At 39.6% G+C, this 20,257-nt stretch overlaps 1 protein-coding gene across 5 annotated transcripts in view; it reads right to left on the bottom strand.

Annotated features, from left to right (window-relative positions):
• Nucleotides 1-20,257, bottom strand: part of SYTL5 (synaptotagmin like 5) — a 94,236-nt gene that overhangs the window by 7,373 nt on the left and 66,606 nt on the right. For 2 of the 5 annotated variants that reach the window (XM_063343755.1, XM_063343765.1), the window contains 8 exons: nucleotides 18,121-18,213; nucleotides 14,050-14,115; nucleotides 12,981-13,159; nucleotides 12,054-12,156; nucleotides 9,637-9,798; nucleotides 4,816-4,924; nucleotides 3,199-3,334; nucleotides 440-648 (listed from right to left, as the gene is read on the bottom strand). In XM_063343755.1, the coding sequence (XP_063199825.1) occupies nucleotides 440-648; nucleotides 3,199-3,334; nucleotides 4,816-4,924; nucleotides 9,637-9,798; nucleotides 12,054-12,156; nucleotides 12,981-13,159; nucleotides 14,050-14,115; nucleotides 18,121-18,213 (1,057 nt within the window). The remainder of the gene's footprint in view (nucleotides 1-439; nucleotides 649-3,198; nucleotides 3,335-4,815; nucleotides 4,925-9,636; nucleotides 9,799-12,053; nucleotides 12,157-12,980; nucleotides 13,160-14,049; nucleotides 14,116-18,120; nucleotides 18,214-20,257) is intronic. The other 3 variants (XM_063343774.1, XM_063343782.1, XM_063343792.1) reach the window with 3 other exon arrangements.

Raw genomic sequence — 20,257 nt, 5'->3', positions numbered from 1 at the left:
ACACTCCTTTGCGGCACACGGACGGAAGTACATACACATTCCCACTCCGCACCACAAGCAACTTTCTCCTAACAGAGGAGGAACAGATTCACACCTCTTCCAGATCACACCATCGCCAGCAGAAAGGCTGCTGTCAGACAAAATCAGTCTCGTCCTCCTCACTGGGACAATAAGAAACACTTCCAAGGTATTCCCAGTTCTTCTAGACTTTGCTGAAGTATAACTGGGCACCAAATTTTTATGTCTCACTCGATGGAGGAAAGAACCAAACCATCTACATATTACACGGTGCCTTCTCTCCCTTTTCAATTTCCCCAAGTTTCCATATACTTTCCATACACTCTGTAACATTTCTGTCTCTCATATTCACGAATCACTTGCAGTGAGGAAGAAGGAGAGCAGAAAAAGAAAAGCAAACATGAGTCAGTTAGGATCTTACCATTTCCAGTGCTCAAACGGACACCTCCCAAAAAAATATTACTGGAGAGTGACTCCTTGTCCCACACAGTCAGTTCTAGGCAGACATTACGTATATCCCTTGAATTCAAGCCACCGAAAGCAAAGGTATGATTCCAGTGGGGATTCACACTCTTTTTTATTATGGGAGTTTTGTGTTTCGTAGCTTTGCTGTCATCTGGGAGAAGATATCTGGGAGATATAAAAAAGAAAAATTGAATATATAGATGGGGTGTCACATAATATTCACAAAGAATTACAATCATGTAAAGTCCCAAATAGGAACAGGATCCCATTTCCCCACTGCTATTAAATTAAGCGTATACCTGAAGTGCATAGTTTGCACTTGTGCTCCGTTTGTTCTTATACCTACAATGTCAGTTATCACCAGCAGAAACTGAAATTAGGTCTCCTTGCCCCATGCCTTCGGTCTTAACCACAAACTTTTTCTTTCAGTGATACTAAGTATAGGCAGGATCATAAAAATATTGGCTAGAAAGGGCCTCTGGAATCACCTAGTCCAGTCTCGCTCTCAAACCAGGACAGGAGGTCCTCCAGAAAGAAATGGACATGACTGACAAGGAAGGAACTTCAGCAGATTAGCATTATTCATTTGAGTTGCCTAACCCCCCTATTAAGTGCAGAAAGGCTGTAAAGTCTGGCAAGCTTTTCACATTTTACTTTTAGTGGAGAATTCCTTTAGTGAAAATAAGTGAACTTAACACTCTTGTTTCAAAACCAGAGGTCTGTACAAATTTTCATAGTCTGTACCTTCACCTCCTTCAGTGAAGCTGACGGAATAACTATGTAGTTGCACACGAATACCAAAGGGTCAGACACACAAACAAATTCTATCACAAGACCTCAATCCCTGTGCAGACCTTTACTTGACAGTAAGCATGAGCTAAGTTTACTGCAGTGGGCTGACCTATGTCAAATTCCCCCAAGCTAACGGTGCAGATTGGACCACTGCAGCACCTCAACTGGGTCGCGGCAGCTTGATTATGCATTTAGCCATGACATACGACAGACCAACAGTCCAAGGAAAACAGACTCCTGTTCTTCTGTGCTGAATAATCCACGTCAGCAACGGGAGGCTCCACTAATTAAAAATAGTCTGGAGGATTATTGGCCACGCATTGCTACTGCTAATGTAAAAAAAGCTTTGACAGCATTTTCTCCCTGAACTCTGTTGCGAGCTCCGGTGGGATCAGACAGCCTATTTCTGGTAAAAGGAAATGCCCTCACATATACTAGGAAAAGAGAGATGGCATAGGAGAACAACTACGCAGAAAGAATAGCTCAAACTTTTTCCACATGATGTGTATTAAGCTTAGTGATAGTTTGAAGCACACCACAAAACCAAGATAAATTCCCAGTTCCACCAAGGAATTAAAGGCAGGATATTTTCTATGGTCAGCATTTAGTAACAACACTCAAACCGTTACTAATGAACTAGAGCATATCTAAAAATCAGCAAGTCTGACAGCTAGTATTGAAAGCAAAAACTGTCAAAGAAAAATGTTTTAAGCTATACATTATTTCCTAAATTTAACATTTCAAAAGCACAACTTACGTTTATGAAAAATCCAATACAATGAGGTATGCAGGAGTATGTTCATTTTATTCAAACACAAGTATACCCTACATGTAGCCTTTTCTGTATAGTCTGGGTGTTGACTGTCCAACACAAAATGTTGCGCATCTAACAAAAAGGTGCATATATGTCATACTGTATATATTTTTATGTACCCACATGCATACGGGCATATAAGTGACACAGGCCTTAAATTTTTCATAACAATGTGTCTTTAAAATCAAATCTGAAAGCCACAAGAGCAGAATTTTTAAAGATCTTCCGTCAAAGAATATTTAATGTTAACAACGAGACACAGTTAGAGTTAAGAGACTATGTTTGAAGTCAGTAATAGAATTCTGGGAAACCCTCAGGGTTTAAAGGTGCTCCTTGACACTGTACTACATGCCAAAGAGCTTTCCCAATTAAGTACTAGAAAAAAAAAAATAACGAAACTATTTACAGCAGAGAGAAAAATCTTTCCTCATTCAGCATATTTACTTGAATCAAAACAGAATTTCCTCGCACACATAATGAATTTTCTCTTTCTGTATGTTTCAGGTGACATCCATTAGAAAGAACATCAGCTTGATGGAGCATGCCAGTGTTTGAAGGTGCCGTTTGCAGTTTTACAAGGAATTCAAATGGACTTGTATCTTCCTGAAAATAAGTTTCTTATTCATAACGCAGTCTGGCTATTTCTCTTTGTTAAAAATATGTACTGTTTCAATTTCCTTAAAATGTAAATGTCATAATGGACAGATCAGGTATCACCTCCAGTGTGAGAGCCCTAATTTACAACTTCTTGCCTCCAGGAGAGATGAATAATCACTGTCCTCTCTCTGCTGACTGAGTGTTAAGTGTTTTATTTTACCAAATGTTATATTCTATAACAGCGTGCACATCAGCACACCGGATACTTGTGCACAAATGGTTCTGGTTCTTGACTGAGTAGTATTTAAATACGGTTGTATTTAACCATTGGGACAATTTGTACCTCTCTGCCCTTATCCCACAGCATCCTTCTCTTTGTCATACCATTTCAAGATGCCAGTTGCTTTTCAGGACTGATATTCCATACACATAAATATTGGAAAAAACTGGGTCAGACAAAATATGATTCAGTGTAGCCATTAAAAAAGTGAGGAGAAAAAAAAACCACAGACCCTTTCACGAAAGTGTCAGACGTGCCTCCTGATTTCACGGCTGTTAAATTCTTTGCTTCTTTGATAAGGACTTCTAATATACCTCCAGATGGCACGCGAGAGTCTCCCTTTTTTCCTTTTTTAAAGCTCTTCTTTCCTATACATAGAACAGAGTTGCAACGTCATCATCAGAAACTATATACACACTGCAAAACTGATTTGGAAACGTAACTTGTCTTGGCTAGATTCTTTCACTCATTTCCTGCAAAACGATTAAAATATTTCTTATAAGGAGACTCTGATTCTCTATGGGTAGAGAAACTAATAAGGCAGGGGCAGAAAAAGCACTACATATTTGATAAAGAACTTGACCATGTAACTAGCTAGTCCTTCCTGGACGCAACAGGCTGCCCTATCCAAAGTTGTTTCCGAATCCAAGTATTTGTGGATTTACTGCGCTGAACACAAAGAACTGCATGTCCTTTAAGTCCCACCTTCTGTCAGAATCCACTTCCACCACCGACGCTAAGGCAGACCTACACCACAAGCAAGGTATAAAACCTCTGCCTCAAATCTTAAAATGCCGAAATACACTGCATGTATTTGGTGCGTAAGGATGCGGTGCTCCTCAGAGACTGTGACAAAGGACACGGTGTGCACTGACACACTACTGCTTTTGAGCAGCAGCGTGAGGACACGTGTACTTGCTACTGCTGCAGATTCCAAGAGGCTTATCAGCAGGGATCATACACCCTGACTCAGTCTGAAAACATCAGGAAAAAAGATCAGGAGTGATCTTAAAATGCACTAATTTAAAAAAATGCAGATAGTGTACATCTGGACTTTTCAGACAACAATTAGCAGAGAAAACCTTGGAATTACTGCTAGCAGAGGCAATATCATTTGTCAAAAAAAAAAAAGAAAGAAAAAGAAAAAAGTCTAATACACCTAATGCTAACAAGCAATTCTGTCACTAAGGCAATGATACACCTGTGTCAGGTATATCCATGTTCACTCAGGTACTACCCAGCGATTGCTTTCACCTCAGATGACAGCCATTCCTCATGATACTACAGTGCGAAGAGTTAGTAACTATTTTCCCTGTTCATTGTTGATGAAAATAATGGCTTAGCCTAAAGAATTCAAATAGTATTTTGAAGGTCTGAATTACAGCAGTAATACAGTAAAACTGAGCGGAGGTGAAGCGGTGTGAAAAAAGAGTGAAAATGAGGAGATAGGTAAGCTTAAGAACAATTAAGCATGAAGAGCTAAGTGAAGTCTATGACTTCAATCAACTATACACTGTATATAAGTAGCTTAACAAAGAACCCACAGAGTATGATGTAGACATTTTATTTATACGTGTCTGTCCTCGGTCATGTTATCTAATGTCTCATTTTTTTTTAATTAGGTCACAGCCATGCATCACTCCTCTTCCCTTCTCTCTCCTTAAGTTCAATGTTAAGAGAAGAGGACGAAGCAGGAGAAACACATTCTTGTTCAGAATTTCCACAGATAAAGACAACCAGTATATGTAAGTATGATTTCAATCTTCACTTATACCATTACTTCACCCTAGGTAGGCATTTTAATACTCAGAAGGATGTTATCATAACCTGGCTTTAATGTTTGTTTTACCTTGAAACTGCCCTAGCGGAAGCATTAGATTTCTGTCTGGGGGAATGTAACGTAAAACAACTGTCAGTTCTCCTTTATATTGAAGTCCAACATCTGTTGCAATCTCCACCTGAAAAGAAGGAAACAAACAGACAGAAATCCAGCTTAGGTTAAGTATTCACCTCCTCCTTTTGATTTTAATTTTGTTGAACCCATATAGTGTCTGAAACACTTCTTAAACAAATCAAGGCATACCAGCCCACTTTCAGATAAGGAGACATTCCAGAGTGAATGCAGTCCACTTTAGAAAACTTTATGAGCCAGGGAATGCAAGTGCTCCGGAGAATAAAGCCACTCCGCATTAGACGCTCTTGAGCGAACATACACAGGAGAGAGACATCTAGCATGAATAAGTGAAGCACACAAACAGAAAAAACCTTGAACATATTTCTGGACATATAAACGGTAGCTAATTTAAGCTTACACGCAGCCCTAATTTCCCCCAGTCAGGAATTTAAGCCATAATTGGTTTCATACATTTTAGAAGAGTCACTCCCGAGTCACTCATGGAATGGAGATGTGGGGAACTAGAGTTGGGGAAGGGAGCAGAGTCCAGCTCTGAAATAGAAAAACTTCTTGAAAACTGTTATTGCCAGTATCTGTTTCTTTTTCTACACAGCTACTATTTCTTCATCTTTTTGTTTTATAAATGTTTGAATTTTGCCCAGAAAGAATGCATACAGTACTCTCCAGAGCATCCTTGTTAAAAGAACATTAGGCCGTCACTGACACATGCTGAATTTCCATTCGTGTTGTAAGTTAGAAACAAAATTTTAAACACAGTAGATGCAACGCAAAGAGAACATGGTGTGTCAGTTCTAACTGACTTCTCTTAGAAAAATAAAGGGCAGTGAAAAAGAAGTCTTGTATATTTACATTAGAGGTCAGGTCTATGAAAAACTCGGGCATACGCTAACCTTGCTCAGAGACGTCCACTAATGGAGGCGGGACTACACAGATGCTTGCATTTCCGTGTGTGCTTCAGTGCTTAGGTTTGGGTGCAAATAAAAAAAATCTTCCTGTGATCCATCACAGTGACAAAGCACAAGCATAAAGAGAGAGTGCCCTGGAGTGCCGAGACACACACACCAAGGAACCACACAAGCTTTTAGAGAACTGCTTATAGATGAATGTCTGCCTGATCACTGACAGTATTTCTCTGAGATGAGACGCATTCAGCTTGTTTCCCAACTCCCCAGGAAGGTTAAAATTCTATCAAGAGAAAACAGAACCAAAAAACCCACCAGAAATACATACAGTGATATGTACAGTCCGCACTGCCTTTATATCATAGACTCCAGGCCAAGGCGATAACCATGTGCCTGGAGAAGAGAAGGCTTCGAGGAGACCTTATAGCAGCCTTCCAGTACCTAAAGGGGGCCTATAAGGAGAGATGGGAAGGGACTCTTTACGACGGAGTGTAGTGATAGGACAAGGGGTGACGGTTTTAAACTGAAAGAGGAGAAATTTAGATCAGATATTAGGAAGAAATTCTTTCCTGTGAGGGTGGTGAGGCACTGGAACAGGTTGCCCAGAGAAGCTGTGGATGCCCCATCCCTGGAAGTGTTCAAGGCCAGGCTGGATGGGGCTTTGAGCAGCCTGGTCGAGTGGGAGGTGTCCCTGCCCAGGGCAGGGGGGTTGGAAATAGATGGTCTTTAAGGTCCCTTCCAACCCGAACCATTCTATGTTTAGTGGGGCTAAGGCTGTTTGTACACAAGGATGGGACAAGAAACAAAGCAATTTTAGTGACAACAACATGGCCCTTTTGTGACTTTGAAGCACTTTTACAGCAACACAGACTTTCCTGCACTGACTCCGCAAAATACATTTCTGTTTCCACCACTGTCTGATGCCAGCTGCTACAACGTGGAACAAAAGAAAACCTGTAGTAAAATGCTGTGGAATAATTTGCACAACATCTAAATCTTGCCAGTCAGGCATCTCACTTTAATCTAAACTATGTAAATTTAGGATTGAGTTTCCCATAAAGGCAACAAGGATTATTTTTTCTGTTCTGCTGGTGGACAAGTGATGGTGTAAGTTCTTTTATCAGGAATAATTTGTCAACCTCCATTATCCATGAGCCAGCAGTGTGCCCTTGTCGCCAAGAAGGCCAAAGGCATCCTGGGCTGCATAGGGAAGACTGTGGCCAGTAGGTCGAGGGAGGTCATTCTCCCCCTCTACTCTGCACTGGTGAGGCCACAACTGGAGTACTGTGTCCAGTTTTGGGCTCCCCAGTTCAAGAGGGACAGGGAACTACTGGAGCGAGTCCAGTGTAGGGCAACCAAGATGATTATGGGACTGGAGCACCTCCCTTATGAGGAAAGGCTGAAAGAGCTGGGACTCTTTAGCCTGGAGAAGAGAAGGTTGAGGGGGGACCTGATTAATGTTTACAAGTATCTAAAGGGTGGGTTGAAGGAGGATGGTGCCAGACTCTTTTCATTGGTTCCCAGTGACAGGACAAGGGGCAATGGGCACAAGTTGGAACATAGGAAGTTCCGTTCAAATACACGGAAAAACTTCTTTACGGTGAGGGTGACAGAGCACTGGAACAGGCTGCCCAGGGAGGGTGTGGAGTCCCCTTCTCTGGAGATTTTCAAGACTCGCCTGGATGCAGCCCTGAGGGATGTGCTCTAGGCAATCCTGCTCTAGCAGGGGAGTTGGACTAGATGATCTCTAGAGGTCCCTTCCAACTCTGAAGATTCTGTGATTCCTCCCCAAACCCACATATAACATGGCTCTAGACTCTGCCTCCTCTTTAACCACAGAACTATTTTCTCTTCTTTTTCTGATTTAACCACACTCCTCTTGAAAACAGACATTTGATGCTCATAGAAGAAACAGGTCTTAATGTCTCCAACCTTTTCACTAAAGCAGCTAAATGATTCATGATAAAATAAATAAAGCGCTGTAATAAAACTCAGGAAATGTTTCACAGCCATTCCTGTCCCTATCAGGCAGTTCACATGAGAGGACAGCATGTAATTTGCATGTGTTTTAACCCGTGCTCTTTTTTTTAATTCAAAATGCAATAATTGATTTTTCAAAAATATTATCCCCTTTGCTGATCAACAATCTTAGCAGCATTTTAAGTTTAGAAACATTATTTGTAACAATTTAGGAGGCGGACAAACCAATTCTGTGTTTGCTTTTTTTGGTAAAAGAGAACTCATTTAAAAATCCTTTAAATGGGTTTGGAAATAATCAGACAACACCTTCCAGCTGGAATGGTTGAAACGTGTAGCACCTCATTACTTTTTTCCTGAGCAGGACAGCTTCACGACTGTCAGGATTAAAAAAAAAACCAAAACCGGACACACACAAATCCCTAAGGACTGAGATGAGAGGACAAAGAGGCAACTGCATGATAAGAAGCTCAATTTCAGACCAACATTGCATACAAACCGTAAGCAAAACAAACACTAGATGTGTATCTCTTTGTTGTACATCGGTGGGTACTAAATAAGAGCATCATCTGACACCAGCCAGAGCTATGGCAGAGATGTAGCAGACATTTCTTCTACTTCAAGAGCAAACCTGACCAGAGTAACTTACATGGAGCAAGCTTGTAAGGAGGACGGTATAATCCTGGCCTGGACACAGCGCTGACTGAAACATGTTTGCCGTCATTAGCCTCCTTCTCTTCCTGGTCTCACCCTGTCTGGACCATGAGGGAAGGGCTGGTGGTCACCCTTATTAATAAAGCTGGACTAGGAAACTGGGAATGATCTTCCTTGGCACTTAGAAAGTGTGAGGCGTGTAAGTGTTCAGAGAGACCAATTTTCTTAACTATCTTCTGGCAAATTATTTCCTAAATTACAAATTTGTGACAGTTTAGGTGTAAGCCTCACAAAGGGTTATACCTAGAAATTAATTATACAGCAATCACATTCACCTCCCTGAGAAAGGCACAAATCAAATGCTCCCTCCTAAACCCCTGAATATGACACTGTTTCCTTAAAAACAACGAACACAGAGCAAACAAGTCATCTGAATCTGTCTCCACATCACTTGCAGTAAAAACTTGGATTTTTCTGGACCAAGAAAAATACACTTTCTGAAGCAGCAATCTAAACCACTGGAATTTGTGGGGATTCTGGCTGCTGCAGGAGCAAGCAAGGCACAAGCCTTTAATCCTCCATCTTACAATAGCTCTTTGAATCTCTTGCAAAAATAAGCACCTTTGCCAAAGCAGGGGGTGCCCTAGAGGCAGAAGTCATCCTATCCTTAGCTAAGTACCACGCGAGTCCTGTTTCACAGACAGATTGATTTGGCTGCTGAGAAGCCTTATCTTGTACCTTCCTAGTTAAGTTGAGTAAGAGATTAATAAGTCATTTTGTCACAGCTGAAAGGTGTGAAGCACTTTGAACTGGAACAAAAAAGATCTATTTCTTCAATAAACTGTTAAGGGTTGGGTAGAGGTAGAGTGGTAGAAGAGTCCTTTGGTTTACGTGCTAGTTTTAAAAAATAATCGATTTCTTTACTAGGTCATTTCTCCACTGCAGTTTATTAAAACACTAACTTATATTTTATTTTAAAGGATGAGGGGGGGTTGTTTTGTTTGTTTTGTTTGGGTTTTTTTTAAATAGCCAATCATGTGTAAATTTTTCATGAAAACTTTAAAACCAGTATGTTTTGATTGAATAAAGGACAAAGATATTACTTTTATTACCACATTAGACACTCAAAGCCATCATTCTATAAATACGTTCCAAAGGAAAAATAACTAAGCCTTGCTAAATTTGCTTCGCAACACTTTCACTGGCCCCTGGAAACCCTTACCTTAGGCTGGAGCACAAACCACTCATCGCCCTGATTTTCGAAGTTCCAGGAATCAAATGGAATTTCCACCTCCCCAAGGAAGCTGTTGCGTCCAAATCGGTCATAGTGCCAGACAGAAAGCTGCAGGGTCCTGGTTTCTAGCTGTGTGTGACTGATGACATACTAGCAACAGAAAAAGAGAAAAAGAAACTCTCAGAATAAGCATAAATAATAGTTTCCATGGAGCCTTTTACAGCTCTAGCTCAATTTCACAAAGCCCACAGCAGCTAATGAATGAAGCATGAAAAAGAGATTTGTTTTCTTTGCAAACAAGATTGATCTAGCTAGAAAGCTCATAATGTCAATGTTAAACCTAACTCTTCTCTTTGCAGTAAGTATCCAATTGTAATTAATGTTACTATGACAATTGTTCTTTTTCTCTATTATTTACTGGGTATATATAACTATAAAGCAAATTATGATGCTTAAAAAAAATGATCGTGTTAATTCCTTAAAAGTTTATGTCAAATAAGCAGATCAACGTCAAAGTTTTGTTCATAAGAAGAAATCCCACTGGTCCTTTCATCCTTAAAGGGGGTCTGCTGTACACTACTTTCTAGAAATAGTATCCTCTCCTTTTCAATGGCGTCTTTGTAACTTACAAAAAATTGTTCTGAAAACAAGCAAAACTGCATCTGCAAAGCAGGCACCAAGCCTACCAGTCTTAGTAACCATTGTTGATTTTGAAAGCTATTTAAAAAAACTCCTCTGAAGAAACTTCATATTCTAGCAAATACACAGAAAATTGCAAGCATCTGGAATTCGAGCTCTGCACACTCTGCTTTTAGCAAAAGGCCCATTAATTCCCTGAAATTCACCCTTCTCCTAGTGTTAGCTGAAGAGACACAGATGGTTTTTTTGGTTTTTTTTTTTTTTTTTTTTTTTTTCTCATCAGGAGCAACATCTGTACACGGACACATATTCTCCAAAAGCTGAACCAGTCAAGCCCGTTGGCGAGCCACACAAGTAGGCTGTTCCTGTGTAGATATGGCTACAATGCTTAATTCTAGATGCCAACAGTTCCACTGTGAGTCATGTCGTATTTAGCAATAATGGAATAAAAGTCAAAGAGGGAAGATACAGGCAGATTTAATTATTTTTCGTTTCTCTTTTAAAAAGTAGTTACAGTTGGGATGAACAGATCTATCTCTTGCTCACTTACCCACAATTCAAGTAAGTCCTTTTTGTTACAATTTGCGTTTTTACCAAGCTGCTGAGCTTGGTCCTCACCAAGCTCCCTACCAGCAAACATGTTTAGTGCTATGCTCCTTTCTAAATGGAGTCTAACACCTTCCTTTTTCTTCTTTTTTTTTTTTTTCTTCTTCAAGTTCAGGCAAGTCTTAACTTTACTATAAACCATTTAAAAATGAGGCTATACAAGAGGCTCTCCCCTCGGCAAGCAGTCTGGACAGACCACAGACCAAGTGTATGTAAGTCTGCAAAATGGTTCTGTAGCCAGGTTAAGCCAAGTATACCGGCCAGGGAACATCTATTAGCCTCTATTTTAAGAAACTTATTTAAAACCTCACTGAAATTACAAAAAAAAAAAAAAGTTTTCAGGAGAAACTAAAAGGAGTTTCTGGCCTCATGACAGATGGCTGGGACAACTCTCCTCAACTGACAGGAAGGGGAATCACCAGGAGCCTTGTGGTCCAGGTACCAGACAGACAGTGCACTGGGCAGAAACTCCACCATTCCCTCCTTCCCCACAGAGCCAAGGAGGTGAATAAGCAGCTCACGAGGAGCTCAAAATAGTTCAGCCTCTGTAGTGGATGCGGGTAAAGGCAAGGAACGAAAGAGCCTGGGCGTTGTGCTCCACCGGTCCTCAAGGAAGTAATCTGTTGTTGTCTTCTGCAACAGAAAATGAACGGCACCACAGCTTCTTAGGAAAGCAGGTAGTGAAGCCGTTGTTGGCATTTTCTTATCAAAGTCAGTTCTGCTTTAGAAAGAAATAAAAGCCTCCAGAGAAATTCAGATCTTACTGCAAAAGCTTATTTTCTCTTTGAAATCAGTTAGACGGGAAGTTTTAAGCTAGATCTACTTCAGCATCAGTCACTAATTTAGGGCATACAAAATATTTGAGGTGCCTTTAACAACTTGGAGCTCAGGTTAGATGGGAACATGAACAGTTTGGAAAGGGACCTATGGAAACTAATAGAAGTTTTACCTGTAAAAGGGAGAACCAAACAAAACCACTTCCTCAATGCTGAAAGCCAGAAATTACAACTCATAGGATTATGAGATGGTTTTGCTTAAATACCTCCCCTTTTGAGGCATCTCTTCCAAATTCTAATCCCCGTACTGGAACACACATAGAAAATGCCTGTGAGCACAAGCAGAACATTCATCACAGCCTGAGAGAGAGACAGTGTTCTCACCTTCAGTGTTTCATTAAATTCTGGATTGGTGCTGTTACTTTTAATTTTGGTCTTGCGTTTGCTTTGGCGGGACTTATCAGGCAGAAGGTATGCTTTGACATATCTGCAGATAAAGTAGTAAGTTAGCAGCAGGGAATAAAAATGACCACTTTGAGCAAGGACCTGACATAGCTGCATCAGCAACACATAAAAGGAAATTAATTTTTGCAGTCTAAACAACGCACATGTGTAACAGAGAAGATGCAAAACGTGGAAAGGTGTGGTCTTTATCTACAAACATAGCGATGTTAATCTGATAGGATCAGAATAACAAAAGGAAGAGCTAAATTAATTTACTCTGTCAGAAATGCAGAAAGCTTTCCCTTTTGTAGTATACCATTACTGTCGTCAACAAATACACTGAAAGTACTAGAGAATGAAAATCTTCATACCTTACATACGATAGGATTACACGTGATTAGAGACGCTAATTACTACTTCCTGATGAAAGAGTTTACATATTATATAAAAACTATGAGAAGCTCAGAAAATACGGTCCTTACGAAGTGAATCTATGGATGCGTGAAACAAAAGTTATCTCTATCCCTTCCTTCCTCCAAAGCATCGCTCCTCTCATATACTTTAGTTTTGGTTCTAGAAGAAATCAATTCAGCCTCCCTTCATAATTTTTGCCCTTTTACTATCAAGCAGGTTGATAATTTAAGTAATCTTATTGCTTCCCCAGAACAGGCACATGTTGTCCTAATAAACACATTGAAAAAGCATTTTTCGCAGGGAATCCAAAATCAACCACCATCAGAATGCTGGCTTGTAGCGACTGGATCCTGTGAATTCTCAGGCTCGTATCACAACCCAGTGACCACAGCACGTGACATGGTGGAGGACACCCCTAGCAGAGCCTAAAAGGAAATTCTTCTCTGTGCTTACGGATCGGTCCTTTGCTTCTTCTCATCTGCAACGGCCAGGTTTCGGCAACTTTTCACCAGGATGTTGAGGGCACCTGTTTTGTAGCTGTAGTTGATGTTGAGAAGGATTTCACCACTGACCTTCACGTTGCCATAGTCACCAGTTTCACTATATACACTCAGCATGCTGTTAATGCTAGTCTGGAGGGGGAGAGAAAAAGGACTTAGAGGTTTAAACAAATTACTCTTTTGCAGAATCTGCTTTTTTCATACAGCTACAGCCTTGCAATATTGTCACACTTGTTAGGACTTGCTATGAAAACAGATACATCATAGAAGAGAAATACCACCATTTGATGTAAAGGGGAATAAGAACTATAGTTAAGAAGAGCTTAAGTGTCTAGACAGTTGATGTTTTCCACGCAGGACCCAAACCTATTTATAAACATGACTAAATCTAAATTACCACCATTTAATTCATGCATGAACTGAAGAGCAGACAGGCTACATAAATTGTAAGCTCACGTAAGTTCCAAGCAGAAAAAAAAAAAATCACCTCTCTGGCTCAGCTGTCCACCTAATTTTTACTGTCTCATAACAAAAACTGCTGACAGAACCATTAGGAATAGTTATAAGCATGCTTCCCATAATGGAGATGGTATAAATCCATGTTTGTTTAAAGTAAAACTCATGTCTCATTAGCAATTCTAAACGAATGAGAAAAATTCACCATTATTGCAGTTTTCCTAAATCCAAAAGTTTAGCAGTAATCGCACAAAATTTTCCACTGCAACATAATATATCACGCCTCAATCTCTTTTTTTCACTCACACCAGGTTACAATTAGGAAAGAATTAAATATTTTTAAAGAAAACCAGAGCAATATGCACACTGCCAGAATCAGAAGCATTCGAGAAATCTGGCACACTTTCTCTTTTGAGTCATTGAGCAAGACTGCTCAAAAACATATATAACTATCTAAATCCTAACACATAGGAACCTTGCAAGACACACAGGTACAGTCTTCAACAAAAAAGGAGAAATTAGAGAGAAACCTTAAAAGTAAGCTAAGCAGAGGATTCAGAACTCACGGTATCACCGTCTTTTTCAGGCACGTTTAAATACGTCCATTTTCTGTCAGAGCCTTCTGGGGAGTTCTTTAAAGAAGGCAGTGCAAAAGATCAAGAGAAAAGAGCATTAGATAGCTGCAATAAGATAGAATAAGTGCAGTGATAAATCTTTACCTATATAGACAGGTAAAGGAAGTTTGTATTGCAAAGCTGTAGTGAGAAAGAAAGAAAGAGTTATCACCAAATCAGAAAAATGCTAAGTGTTTTCCATGTACTTTGAGTACTGAAGGACACGTGGCTCAAGGTAATTAAATAGAAATGAAGTATCTGCTGTATCAAAATAAACAAATTACATTTTAGAACACCAACTCAACAGATTTGGATTTGTATTGCACTGTGTTTGGATTTGTCCTCGTTTACGTCTGTATGAAGTCAGTCCTCACTTAAGCTAGTCAATAGCTAAGCAGTCATATATTTGCAAGATTGGCACCTTTGTAAGAAATTGCAGTTTCTCTGTGGAGTTTGTAAGAGTAGGTAAAAACGCACACAAGTGTTTAAACATGTCACTCCGGGAAAAAATACAGTAATAGAATCTTTGAGGAAACTTTTTTTCCCCCCTCTGCTTGCTAGAGCAGTATCTGTAAATCTCATCAATGACCTCAAGGGAAACTACATCTTGATCTACCTCCTTCCTTATCAGCTGCAGGGAAGAAGGAAGAGCACAGTCAAGGGGAAGAGCCACACAAAAACAACGGGTCTGTGGCAAAATTCAGCTCTCGGAGCACCTTGCCTAAGGGCCCTGCAGCAAAGAAAGCTGGAGGGATAAGCAGGCCTGTGTCAATATGGTAAACAGGAAAAGATATGAAAAACCAAAACAAGCAATCGTTAGCCATAAAGTTAACTTTATACATCGTGTAGGAATAACAAACAGCAAAAAAGGGTGGGTTTTTGTATTTTTGCTGGCCTTCTTTATACTTAATTTAAATTAAAAAAAAAAAAAAAAAAAAAAGAAAAATGCTTGTCCTTTTATTCCTTTGTACAACTGGCTGAAATACCATGAACAGGACTGGTTAGAATGACTGGAGAATTAGCAACGCACACAGACAAATATGTCATATTTCCTCCAATTGCTAACACTTCTCAAGCTACATTCCAGCCTTTACCGTTTAAGCATTTCCACCTCTAGCATAGGTGAAAATGAATATCCTTGGATGCTGCTAGTGAACTTAACAGCCCCAGTATGTGCTACAAAATGCCTAAATTATCCCTGTAAGTGAAAGTCACAATTTATGTGCCCACTTCAGAAAACAAACAGGGTTATACCAATATGAGAAGATGGATGAGTTTTTCCTCTACTGAATCTTTAGGTAAGTGGGCAGCAAGGGGTAAATGATTGGGGGGAAAAAAAAACCCCAACATAAAGTCCTAATAGATAACCTCCAATATAACCGTAAATAGATGACCTCTGACCCTAGAATTTACGCAAACACAATTTCTGGATTGCTTACAAAACACAAACAAGATAATACAAATTTAGATGAAGTATTTGATATGCTTGACTTTCCCCACAGACTCTGTTCTGTGGCATTTACACTGGACATGACGTATGCTAAATGTGATGTCCTTCAGAAATTTACTAATTTTCCAGTTTCATAAGTAGTAAACAGCCACCATATACGGAGGATGCAGATTCTCGTTTTAGTACCTCACTAAGAATTATATTTGTTTTGCATCGTATCTTATCACTGCAGTAAGGCACTGAAACAACTTAGTCTTACTGATGTGATGCATCTTGACACCACCACGTTAGTGTATTTGGGAGAGGAATCGGTGAAGGATGCAGGGAAAACTAAATACACAGTTCATACATTAGCTTTGGAAAACAGAAACAGAAAGAAAAATACAATGTCACTTTCCATTTTTTCTCACTCATGTTACAGGTAGTTTTCAAGTACCTTTTCCCTTTGAGATATTTCTTCCTCTACCTCAAATGCTCATTGTCAGAGTACTCATACTATACTTTAAATTCTCATATTTGAAAGAAAAAAAAAAAAGAAAAATCATGCAGTTGGAGCCTACTGTTCATTTATAACATTATTTCAACGTGACATAATAGTAGACTGTCATTTGACAGACAAGTACATGAAAAAACTGTACAGTGCAGAAGGCTCAAAGGCTTACAACAAGCAGAGTAAAGGTAAAAATAAGAGAGAGGGGGAATGTTAATAACTAGTAAAACACACGTAAGGGGAATAAAAAAAGAACCTGTAAAATTGACCTGCTCTTGCAGGGAGCAGCAGCTTGCCATTTGCAACTTCGCCAGTAATGTAGCATTGCAGTGACATTAAAAACCATGTCATGGTGAATACAGAGAAATGAGAGCATTGAGATGTGAGATTATCTCAAACCTACAGCAGTGGAAAAAGTGCGCTCTGCTTAAGAAAAAGGTCAAAGGGAAATCTACAGCAAAGCACAAAACCCAATGCACCGACGGAACACTGCCTACAGTACAGAGGGAAGGCTCTCTAAATACAGTTCCTCAACTAGCAACTTAAACAGAGAAAGCACTTAAGCACCTGCAACCCTCATATCAATATTCAGAGGAAATAAAAATAATTCTGTCTATAAAATCCATGGAACCAGCAAGCATCGGAGACAATGAGTCATAGTCAACCTCAGGTAAGTGCGTCTAATTAGACCAATGTCAACAGGCTACATTTGCTCAAGTCTGATTCGGTGTGAAGTGCTGCACGTCTCTGTTCTGTCTGTTTCTGTGAACTACACAAATTAGAAGGGAAAAGGGTCTAGACATGGCCAGATCTAAGGTCCAAAAATGCACCGATAGCAATTTTCTCAGCCCTTTCTCCTTTCCAGGTAAGCCAAGCTTGGGTTCAGCCAACTCCATCTCTTTAGGATCAAGAACTTAAGTGGGCACTCCTTGGGCTCTGCTTGCATAGGGGTTAATGGGGATACTGTCTAGAAAGGACAGTTCATTGGTTACTGTCATGGACCAAATTTTCTCTTCCCTTTTAGCATATGGATTCATCTGTCTTCATTGTCTTCAACTCTCTCGTCTTCTACCCGGAGTTTGTTGTGGCCTTCTGGTACTCTATATGCCGACCAGAGCTATTCTTAGGCACAAGTCATGAAGAAGAGTGGGGAGAGAGGGCTCTGCAACTTTTCTGAAGATGCTATCAGTTGCCCACGTCATAAGTGTCAGATCCCAAAAATGAAGTACGCTGCAGGCAGTCATAAGCTAGACACGTTAAAGGCTACTTTTATCATCCATTTTCTTCCCCAGTGAATAACAGACTGCATAATGAACTGCATAAGGCTTGTTATACCAATTTTGTTGCATCTCAAGCACCTGTTACAACCTGAAAATGCAGCTATTCCTTTTAAAACCAACATTAAGTTGCAATAGTTAGACAACCACAAGACTCAAACATCTGATTACGGTGTATGGTTTGTGGGTATGATGAGAAACAAAAGGATATAACAGAAAAATACTACAATTACTGCAGAAGGTAGAAAAGTTGTCACCAACCAAAATCCCCAAGTATCTCCCTCCTCACTGTAAAGAGAAATACTTTTCAGATCTAGGTGGCATATCAATCATGTCACGAAGAAGGGGAGAAGCTGCGTTGGGGGATGGACAACAACGCCACAGAAGTGCAAACACACAGATGAGTGTTTGTGTCCCAAGAACCTGATCAATCAGAAAGTGGTTTGTTCTCTTCATTTCAAGTAAATTGAGATTAAGTGCTCCGCTGCAAAGCTGAGCAGTCATGTAACTGCAAACACCTATAGTTTGACTTCTCCACATGTCGGCTTGGTGGTAACCTGAGCACGTGAGGAAATCTGCCGATGAGTACGCAAAACGGCTTTCTCTTTCCATGCACTGCAGAGAGCAGCATTTTAGCTTGAACAGCCTTAAAAATATAAGAGAAAAACTATCTCAATGTTAAAGGATGTTTCTTAAGTGCAGGATGAAAGATGGTCTACTGCTAAGTGGTATGAAGTTAAACTTTTTGGAAGAGCAATGGTCTTTTATGGAAGAAAAAAGCATGTGCTTTCTACTCAAGATCTTACTGTTGATAATCCACTTGTCAAATGTCCATGTTTCCTTGAATAACGAGAGGCCACTATGTCATCAATATCTTCTTCTGTTTCATCCAGATAATCCTAAATGACAAACAGGCATTTTAGTTGTTGTGTTCTGCTCTGTATTTGATGAGCATCTGTCACCTAGTTTTGTTTTGTATATTTTCCACTTTAGGAAGATGGGGCAGGATGCATTCAAAATTCTAATCTCTAGAGGAATTTTGATTTACATTTTCCACATCTTTGCACAGGCACACAGCATAAGGGGAAAAGATGCTGTTAGGGTTTCAGGGTTCAGTTGCTTAAGAAGCGAAAAACTTGACACACATACTTCATATCTTATTCTGGAGGCGCTTACCTTTGCACAGCCAACAACTCTACACTCTACTTACTACTATTTCCATTCAGGAATTCAGGTTTGGAAATCTTAGAAGGAGATTATGAGAATTTTTCAAATCTTAACGAAAGAAATCACTGAATTAAGGTCTCATACCAGGGGATCACTGGTATTGGTTTACCCGAAGATGTTTGTAGCCAGAAGTCATTAGATGATTGATTTCCTGGTTACAGTCCAGGTTCTATATTTTTTGCAGGACTTTTTTTTTTTTTTTTTTTTTACAATCCAACAGTCCAGTTTTCCAGTTATTTTCAACATTTATGTCAGTCCCACTCACATACACACAAATGGACAAACGCATAGTTTGCATTACACTCGCACCCTTTCACACTGGTGACAGGCGACAATTCCTTGAACATGATCATTAACACAGACCCATGTGCTGAAAGCCCCAGGTTATTGTCAAACCACATGGGAAGAAACTTGTCCTGCCACCATACGCACTGAATATATTTGAGGGTAAGCGAAGAAAAACACCAGTTGATGTGCATATTTTTAAAATAATTACACTCTTGTATAATTTTAATAATTTTTTTTAAAATGGAGGGAAAAATCAGTAGTTGCACAGCTTCATGTACATGCTTGAATTTTAATAAACAAGATTGCACTGTAACATCTTTAGCCCATATACAGAAAAAAAATAATTTTCATTTTTTAAACACAGCAATAAAGTAAAATTTAAAAGAAACTTACAATCTAGTTGATAGTCCTAGTAGGATGGCTAACTTTAAGTAAAAGATACAGGAAAAAAATCCAACAGAAAGCTATCATCCTATTAACTGTAACTTGAAAATTTTATGTGTTTCCTTAAACCTTATGGCAGGTGTTTTGAAAGAATCTTCTTTTAGTTTTAATGGAAGTTAAATCTTCGAATTCCTTCTGTCTGCTTTGCAGCTATAAAAATCTCACGTGGTGACCTACCTCGCTCTCTATTGCTTAATCGCTCTCACGCTCTTAAACTAAACAGAGAAGCAGTGTATTCGAACCCAAGAGTCTCAAAGGCTTCTGTGCTCATCAGGAAAAACAGAGCAGAGAAGAAATGCTGCTGGAGAGCTGAACTGTCACAGTTTATGTAAAGATCTGCAGAGCATTTGTCATTAGCATGCAGAAAACTAGCTGTTAAATCCCTCCTTCTTTGCGCCAGTGACTGAAATAAAATAAAATCAGATGAAAGCGATACAAAATATTCTATTACTACTTTCCGATTGTAACTGCATAATTAATATTGAGCAGAGGGAAATCAGGATAAGCCATCACTCTATTTGGGACCAAAATTTACATACTGAAGCAAAAATTCCTCTTAGCTTCATGTTCTTACAATGAGCCTCCTCTACTCGTCTCTTCTCTTTCTAATCTATTCAGGGCACTGCTACCACTCCACAGGAAAAAGAAGTCACAAATATTTTATACTCTAAGGAAAAAGTCCATGGAGACCCAGGCACAACAGAGTTAATTATTTCAGGGAGAAAGATAGAGAGCTGAATCCTTCAAAAGTAAAACCAAAAAAACCCCGAAAAAATAAAAATAAAAAAACCCACCCCGTCCTTCACTTCTACCCTCCTCATTGGCTTCAGAATTCAGATGATGTACCCAAGTTTAAAGTTTGTCACGAGAACACCCAACTTCAGTTTCTTGCCCATACAACAGGAAGAAGCAATTCTGGTAACACATGCAAAGCTCTTTCCTTTACACTGTTGCATACATACCTGTGGACTTTTAAGTAAACAA

The sequence above is a fragment of the Chroicocephalus ridibundus genome, chromosome 1 (genome assembly GCF_963924245.1).
Source record: "Chroicocephalus ridibundus chromosome 1, bChrRid1.1, whole genome shotgun sequence".
Classification (NCBI taxonomy): domain Eukaryota; kingdom Metazoa; phylum Chordata; class Aves; order Charadriiformes; family Laridae; genus Chroicocephalus; species Chroicocephalus ridibundus.
The sequence above is the reverse complement of the archived record's forward strand: the minus strand, read 5'-3'. Positions and strand labels throughout refer to the sequence as shown.